Source organism: Balearica regulorum, chromosome 3 (assembly GCF_011004875.1).
Source record: "Balearica regulorum gibbericeps isolate bBalReg1 chromosome 3, bBalReg1.pri, whole genome shotgun sequence".
In the NCBI taxonomy this organism is placed as follows: Eukaryota; Metazoa; Chordata; class Aves; order Gruiformes; family Gruidae; genus Balearica; species Balearica regulorum.
Window position 1 is genome coordinate 33,080,135 of NC_046186.1, and position 8,904 is coordinate 33,089,038.

At 37.2% G+C, this 8,904-nt stretch overlaps 1 protein-coding gene across 2 annotated transcripts in view; it reads left to right on the forward strand.

Moving 5' to 3' along the window:
• FAM135A (family with sequence similarity 135 member A) overlaps nucleotides 1–6,721 on the forward strand; it is a 95,009-nt gene extending 88,288 nt beyond the window's left edge. For both annotated transcript variants that reach the window (XM_075747430.1, XM_075747432.1), the window contains 2 exons: nucleotides 4,366–4,479; nucleotides 5,228–6,721. In XM_075747430.1, the coding sequence (XP_075603545.1) occupies nucleotides 4,366–4,479; nucleotides 5,228–5,433 (320 nt within the window). In that variant the 3' untranslated portion in view covers nucleotides 5,434–6,721. The remainder of the gene's footprint in view (nucleotides 1–4,365; nucleotides 4,480–5,227) is intronic.
• Nucleotides 6,722–8,904: the final 2,183 nt, after the last annotated feature.

Sequence of the window (8,904 nt, forward strand, 5' to 3'; positions counted from 1 at the left end):
GACTTTTTACAAGGGCATGTAGTGATAGGACAAGGGGTAATGGGCTTAAACTGAAAGAGGGTGGATTTAGATTAGATAGAAGGAAGAAATTTTTTACAGTGAGGGTGGTGGGGCACTGGCACAGGTTGCCCAGAGAGGCTGTGGATGCCCCATCCCTGGAAGTGTTCAAGGCCAGGTTGGATGGGGCTTTGGGCAACCTGGTCTAGTGGAGGGTGTCCCTGCCCATGGCAGGGGGGATGGAACTAGATGGTCTTTGAGGTCCCTTCCAACCCAAACCATTCTATGATTCTGTGATTCTATGACCCTGAGCTACCTGTAGGGTTGGCTCTGCTTTGACTAAGTGGGTAGGATCAGATGATCTTCAAAGGTCTCTTCCAGCATAAATTACTCTATTCCAGCATTATGTGATTAGTATATTCCTAAGGAAAATGGCAGCTTACTTAATGGCATCAGATTATCGTACTTTTATCCTACTTTTTATCGTACTTTTTTTTTATCGTACTTTTTTTTTTTAAGCTTATCATAAGTGATTTTGATTTAATTATGCTCAAGAACTCTGTGGTATCCACAGTGAATATTGTCCATTGCAAATAATCGAAGCCTTGTTTTGAATTAGTTAAAGGGCAGTGGTGTGGAATTTTGTCATCCTTTTTGTCGTGCAACTCTCAGAGAATGTCAGCAGCCCATTGTAGCAGTGGCTCCATCTCCATTCCCTGCTTGGGTGTTGGCTATAGCTAGAGGGCGGACTTAACATCTGATTCTGGTGCCTGAACATATATAAAAATTTATTCCTCTGTGACTGCAGTTAGTTACGAGTTACCACGTTTCTGTACCTGCTGTTCCAGACAGATTTTTCCACTTGGCATATTATTTGGAAAAATTGTTCATGAATTTATAGATATCATTAATTCAATAATGACTAATTCACTGGAGGACATGAATGGCACGATGGTTAAATGACAGAAATTGTGCTGTCTGTGTAAGCTTAAATTCACTTTGACTGAGATTGAAGTTCTTTTAGGTGATAAGGTTGACCATAAAGATTTTGAAAGCCCATTAAAGGTTCGTTACTACAGGAAAGAACATTCTGTTACATGGGACAAAGCTTGGTGTTTCAGCAGTGATCTTTCACTTGGATTGCTCTTTCCCAAGCTGTCTCAAATCCTATTGAAAAATTTAGTCAGTACTTTCTAGTTAATGACAACCTCAGTGTTTTTTATAGTACTCTGCAAAAATGTGTGATCTATTCAGGAGATGATGTGATGTGATGAGTTTCAAATGTATTTTGTTCTGATAGAGTTAGGTTTTAATCTTCCAGCATTTTTGCCTAACTACAACAATCTGGAAATGTTGGCCTAATTAGATTTTGGAGTTGGTTTCTTAATTCAGTAGCTGAAAATTTTGCTACACAAATAATGGTTCATTAATTCCTTGGAATAATTTTAAGTTTGGGATTTTTGTAATATGTGTGACAGATCTTGTATTATGTGTGGTAAAATAAAGATGTGGGTCATAGGAATTAACTGAGCTGTATTCTTGTTCACAATTTATTCCTGATTTTTTAATTTAATTAAAGGTAGAATATATTTAAAGTCTAGAAAGTAAGTGAAAGAACAATGTGTAAAGGTGACTTGTGGGCCAGTTTTTATTGCTATATAAATGAAAGATTGTGATAAATTGCTTCTTTGTCCACAAGCACGCTTAATTTAGGCACAGTTTAGGACTGCACACCTCCATATTGGAGACCATTTTGTGGCCTGTGTCCTGAGCAGTCCCATAGCCTGTCTGGAGAGCAGAAGGGATTCTGTTGAACACCATGCAGTTCCTTCTCATTGACAAATGGTTTGAATAACCTCATGTTGTACAAATCCAAGGGGTTCTAGGCTCTGTACATTTACATATACCATGTTGACTCCTCTCTTTCCCATGCATATAGTCATATGTGGTCTATATATGTCACACAAACTATGTCAGAATAAACGACTTCAAGGCATAAGACTTGGACTTTTTTCTTCAAAATAGGCACAGAGAGCCACCCAAAGAAAAGCCACACAAGAATATTTAAGCAGTAGACCCCATGTTTATGAAATACCCTATATGCCTTCTTTGCTCCTACTGCTCCCTCAAACTCTTTTTCATCATGAAAGATTCCTGATATTTATCAAGCCTAAAATGGAGGGAAGCCCAAAACATGATTTTTATGGACCAGAATATAAAGCATAAAAAGAGTCACTGTAACCAAAAGGGGATGCTGAATTTACTAGACTGTGATTTCCTAAGCCTGGTTTTGGGGTGGGGTTTTTTGTTTGTATTATATCACATGAGAGGATGAAGAGAGTCTATTTAAATGTTGATTGATGTAGACTGATGTTCCTCCAAAGATTCCCCAGGATATCTCTTCCCTCTTCAGGTTGATTAAAAGATCTAGGCAGTCCACTTCTTTGTACCTTTTACATGATTGCTAATGGATATTTCTCTAGGGAAAGCGCATAGCAAAAAAACTTAATATAAGATAGACTCCCAAGGAATTTTCAAAACTATTATAGATTAGCCCGCAGAGAATTCCTGTCCTTGATTTATTCCAAATGCATTCTTTTCAACTCAGTGCAAAGTTTTGGAACTGGCATCTGCATCTTCGTGTAAGATTCGCTGCAGTCATTTTTCATCAGATGTCAAATAAAAGACTCCAGTGATTTAGCTGATCGTTTGAGATAGTGTTGTTTTTCAGTGGGCACAGGCAAAAAACAAACCAAAAAACAAAACCCACAAACAAATTTCCTGTTTGAAGAGGACAGGAACCAGGATCTAGTTTGGATACATTTTCTGTGCGTTTTTATAGATTTACAGAAATAACTTTTTTCCATTTTCTGTGAAATCTGGGAAGATCCATTTACTTTTTCACATGCTAAAGTTGTTCAGCATTGTTTCTGTAACTGACTTGGTTTGGAGATGTAGTCTTCATCACATGGAGTATACAAAATATTGAAAGTTAGGAAATAACCTCTGAAAAAAAGGAGGGATTTTTCACTTTGGGCTCCACTGACGGCTTTAGGAACAGATATGTATTAATACTTAGTAGATGTTTGGTCTGAACCAAACAGAGCCACTAGAACCCAGAACTCCCAGAACCTGGCAGTATAGCTTCTGAATCACAGGTAGGAAATAACTTCTTTCTCCTACAAAATCAGATCTCTTTTTTTAATGAAAGAAAAGTTTGATTTGTGGAGGTTAACATAGGAAGTGTTTGCTGCAGATTCCAAGAAGCACTTTTGAGGAATGACTTTATTTGCAGTATTTCTATAATTCTCAGAATGAACGAAGTACATTTTGTAAATTAAAAACTAAAAGTTACAGGTTCTGACCATTATTCTCTGGAAATTAAAAGCAGAGCTGAGAGCACCAGTGCAAAATTCATTAGCTCTGGTGCAAATAAGAGTTGGATCAAACCTACCAATAAGATGTAAGCACTTAACACCTAGGAGATTCCCAGAGAGCCATTCAGGCTGGCTGCTTTTCAGTTTAGCTTACCTTTTACATATGCCTAAACTGTCTGAGCATTTTCCGGTTTTGCCTAACAGTTGCCTTTGTATTTAACTGTAGACGGCTGTGATATTCAGAAGAGGCTGTTCTAAAGCAAAGGCAACCTGTTTTCCTGAAATGCTCCATTGCATTTGGCCTAAAGCAGATGGGCAACACTGGAAATCTGCTGAAGCTTTTTAGAGAAAACATAACAATTAAATGTCTTAAGGACTGTGACTTCGTCATTACTGGGAGTTCCTACCTTTGCACCGTCTTAGTATTAGAGTGATTTTCCAAGAAGTAGGAGGTCTGGGTTTAACTATAAAGGTTTAATTATATTTGGAGGGTTGTGTTGGGTGGACCCCGCACCTGTGCTCGAGCTGGCCGAACCTTACAGTGAGGCAGTACCTGATAGGGGCACCTGCACTAGGAGGTTTATGTCGTGTCCTTGTTGATGCTTAGGCATTAATCTTGATTGACTGAAACAGCAGTGAAGACAAGGCATCATCCATCTTTAGGTTTAAGCAGTGCAGAGGCTTTACTCCCTTCTGTCAGCCAGAAGCCAACCACTTTATTCCTAAGGAGCAAGATGAAGGTTTGAACCATACTCTGTTTAAATGGGAAACATCACAACTGGGTCACACCCGTAGGTATTGAAATATGTACAGAGGAAGAGCTGCTACTCAACATTTTATTATTCTGTGGCTCTGCCATAATTTATTTTTCTGCCTTTTTTGTGCAAGACCTTGTAAGAAACTGGTGCCAAATTTCAGTTGTAAAATGTTTATTCTGTAGCAATTGTCAAGGGATTCGTTATAATAGATACCTTTTTCTCTTTTCCTGTAGGTCTTCATTACTTCAAAAACATCGTGTTAGTAGGCTCTCTGCAGGATCGTTATGTTCCTTATCACTCCGCTCGCATTGAGATGTGTAAAACAGCTTTAAAGGATAAACAATCAGGTAATAAATATCCTGCAAAATAAACAGACCGCTCAGGTTAAACCTCATGGATCTCAGATTCATCCCGTTTAATTTTGGGTGCTTAACTGAGGCACCTCTGTTACGTATTTAGACACTCTGGGCTTACTCTGTAGTAATGGAGAGAGAAAATACATGTGGGAGATGAATTGCTTTCTGGATCTGTCCTGTTCTATTCCATGCAGAAGAAGATAAGACTGAATAAATTTCTAGCTTACAGACTTTGCTGAAAGTTATGTGGGATGAACAGAGCCCCTGGTGTGTTACTCTGTGAACAGCGAGGACAAATAGCTTTGATTTTTGAGGACATCAAGTTGTAGCATTGAGCATGTGGGCTCTACTTAGTTGAAGCTTAATACTGGCACTGAAAGAAAAGATAAGTTTTCCCATTTTCAGTGATGATTGGTTGTTGTATTCACTGTTGAGACATCCTAGACATTTGCATTCTCGCATTATGTATTGACAAATAAATACCTTTTACACAGTGTAATAAATTTGTGCTGATGAGCACATTCTCACTATAAATGTACAAATACTCAAATGCATACCTTGAAATTATTTTTCCAAGATTTCTGAGGAAATTAAACTTTCTGTATATTTTATCTTAACAACAGCATAAAACATATCATTACCTCTCTTCTTCTGGAATGTATTCATTTTGAGTTCAAGGTCAAAGAACTGTATTTGTTTCTGGTGGTTCACATAGTACAACTTTCCTTTTCCTCTACAGGACCAATTTATGCTGAAATGATCCAGAACCTGCTTCTGCCAGTTCTTCAAAATAAGGAATGTAATTTGGTTCGTTACAATGTAATTAATGCATTACCCAATACAGCAGATTCTCTCATAGGGAGAGCTGCACACATTGCTGTTCTTGATTCAGAAATATTTTTAGAAAAATTCTTTCTTGTTGCTGCCCTAAAATATTTTCAGTAGAGAAAAGCATTGTAAGAGACTTGGTTATTACCTCATTAACAAATGAATCAAATAATGTGTGGTATTAAAGTATAGCTGCAGCTGTATTTTAAGAGATATTTATACTTTTTATATGGAAGATAATTTATATCATCCACACTTAGGGCTTTTTAACATCAACTTTACTTTCTAGGTAATGTGGCTGTGCAATATTTTTTTTATTTTGTTCTTTTTACTTTTCTATTACTTTTTCTTAATTTTGGGTACCTAATTATTTGGAGATTAAAGCACAGTGCGTACTTTTGGTTGGTTTATTATTGGCTCTTCAACTACAGAAGTCAATGTTACTTGGCTACATTTTACAAGAGGCTTTAGATGCCAAAATAAATTGTATTTTAAAATTCTAATAAGGTCTTACACCTTCAGTTGTCGTATTTTAGCACTGTAGGAAGCTTAACTGGAAACACAATGAGCTGCTAAAATACTGGATATTTAAAACCGACTGTATCTGTGGGTCTCGCAAAGACCATTACAGAGTTGTCTGTTCAGATATCACTACAGCTTAACAGTTTTCTACAAAGTCATTATCATCATTGTTAAATATGTTATGCCTGTGGGAATATATTTTCTACTGATCTCAAAAACATGTTAGTTTACATACTCAGTTTTATTACTGGAACTTTAGTTTTCAGAAGCAAATGGCAACTAAGGATTTTTGAATGTTAAATGATAGCTGCCTTCAAATAATTGGGGTTTTGCGAAATGTATTAAAATTGCTCCTTACTCTGTCAGTTCTTCAGATGAACACGGACAGTTTTACATGGACTTACTTGTATGTACGTAAAATAAGTAAATGTTACAAATTTCTGCAATACTTTTATGAATTTAAGCAATTTTTAAATATTGTTAAAATGTTTTATTGACTACAAAGTATTGTAAATATAAATCAATACATCTTCAAATGGGACAATATTGTAAACTTTACCTGTTTAGTGATACAGATAAAATGTTTTTGATATACAGGAATGTTAAAGGTCTCTTGACTTTCTATTGGTGCTGAATAGCATTAAGTTTGGTTTCCCCTTCCTTCCCTTCTGTCTGTTTCAAACAATAATTCACTAAAGGTGGGGGGAAAGAGTTACATGTGCATTCACTAATTGTAATGAACATTTTTTTGAAAAATAGAAATTTGTTGTATAATGCATGTTTATTTTTAGCATTGTGTTATTGCATCTGGTGTTAATAAAATGAACAAATTACTCTAATGGAAGCAATTAAAGAAACTGAAATGTTCTGCTAATTACCAAAATTCTGGGGAGGCTTTTTTGTATATAATTAATAATTTTGTATTATTTGAAATGAATATAGCAATAATAGTTTATAATGAAGTGATTTTGCATTTGGTTTGTTAATACATTCTTTGTATTTTTTTTTTCTTTCTGTAGCTTACAAGTTTCAGGTGACCACCTACAGTTCAGCAATGTACACACTTAAAAGAGTATTTTATTAGAGTTGTATTAGGCAAGTCTTTGTGACGAAGATATCTTAAATGCATTCCCATGCCAACAGTGTACCTATTTTTATTTTTTTTTTTTTTTACATTATGATGGTGCTAGTATGTGAATATTTAAATTCTGACATCTCAACTGTCTTTTGTTTCACAGTATTCTACGAGTTGGCTAGTGGCTAAATTTTTAATACCAGTTTAGGGAGCTAGATCTAAAAAATTCTCTTCAATTCACAATGATCAAGTTAAACTACTCTTACTAAGAGTAGTTACTCTAGAGTAAGTATTTAGAATTTTGTCACTGCTGAAAATTATCTGTCTTGCTGCATCTGTCTGGAAATCCAAAAACCTAAAGCATGCTTTTGTGATTAGCAAAGCAGAAATATCCTGGCAGAAATAGCCACCTTTTTTTTTTTTTTTTTTAATAGTAGATCCCAGCCGTGTAAGGAGGCTTAAATTTGGTTTGTTCTTTGAGGAAAATGGATAGTGAAAGAAAGCACGTGATATTTGCATGTAAATTTATCAAGGAACAGGGCGAATTAAGAGAACGTTAACATACTCCCCATACTCCTGCATATTTCTGACTTGTATTTACTAGATAGAAATATGGATTCTTATATACATAATTGAATGTCATCTGATGTAGTAGCAGCTATAAAGTGCTCTATCTCACCTCCTCTCTGTTCGAATCTATGCATTATCTTCCAGTAGTGATAGTGACCTCTCCTTTACACAGGTATCCTACAGCTGCTTGAAAGAGAATTATGCTGCTTGCAGAATGAGAGATAAAAATTAAGGTCTTAACATTCGTTTAGAAAGCTGCCAGTCTCTTGTTCCCTGAAGGCAGTAGGCTATTTCACAAAGCTTTCAGTGATATTATGAGGAGGTCACTGCATGAAATGAGATGTTTGGACTGACGTGGTTTAGCCCCAGCCGGTAGCTAAGTGCCACGTGCCGCTCGCTCACCCCTCCCCCGGCGGGATGGGGAGGAGAACGGAAAAACAACGGCAAAGCCTCGAGGGTTGGGATAAGGACAGGTTACTGGGTTTATCGATCCAACGACCTACCGGACGCTCAGCCGCTCCCGGAGCCACACCGAGCCCGCCCCTGCCCGACTAGCCCCCTTTTATGGTGAGCATAACGTCACATGGCATGGAATAGCCCCCCGGCCAGCTTGGGTCACCTGTCCTGGCTCCTTGTGAAATTAACTCTATCCTTGCCAGAACCAGGACAGAACTTTTGTTTGCACGTAGTGTATATAAATGAATTCCCTGGTTTGTTTTTTTGAATCTTCCATCAAAAGCAAACTTTCTGATCCTATAGTTCTAGAAATTGCTACCAGTTTGGAAAAAGAGCTCATGTTCTGCTGTGGAAATCCCCAGGCTTTGCAGCAGAGCCAGCAGATTTCACGTTGATGGAAAACTTTATCTGTAACCCCAAAACGCGTCATTCCAAGCCAGTAGTATTGGCACAGCCCTGACCAGGTATGGTGTTCAGATAACCAGGTGAGAGAGGAAGAGGGGGCATTTAGGCAGAATCAGCCTGGGGCAGAGCTGGCTGTGGGACTTCCCAGATAGCCTCGTGGCCAGTGCACATTCTGTGCTCTGAGCTTTCCTGCTGCCGAATTTGTGCTAGCCCCAAAGTCTTTTGTCCCCTGGTTTTTGGAACAGCAAAGCAAAGCAGCAGATAGTATTGTTTGAGATAAATGATCAGTAAAGAGAGGGAGGAAAACAAAGAAAACATTTATTTTAATCACAAAGTAGAAAATGCCTGTGGCATGTGCTACGTTTGTATTTATCAGTGTTCAGATTTATTACCTCCTCATTCACAAGATCTAGAAATACATAATTCAGGAGTAAAAAGTAAATTTTCCATTTTTACAGCAATACAATAAATGAAGAACGGGAAAAAATGCTTTGAAGACCTCAGCTTATTTTTAGGGAGAAGAACAGTTCCTAATTAATCTTATATTGCCATTTCATCCT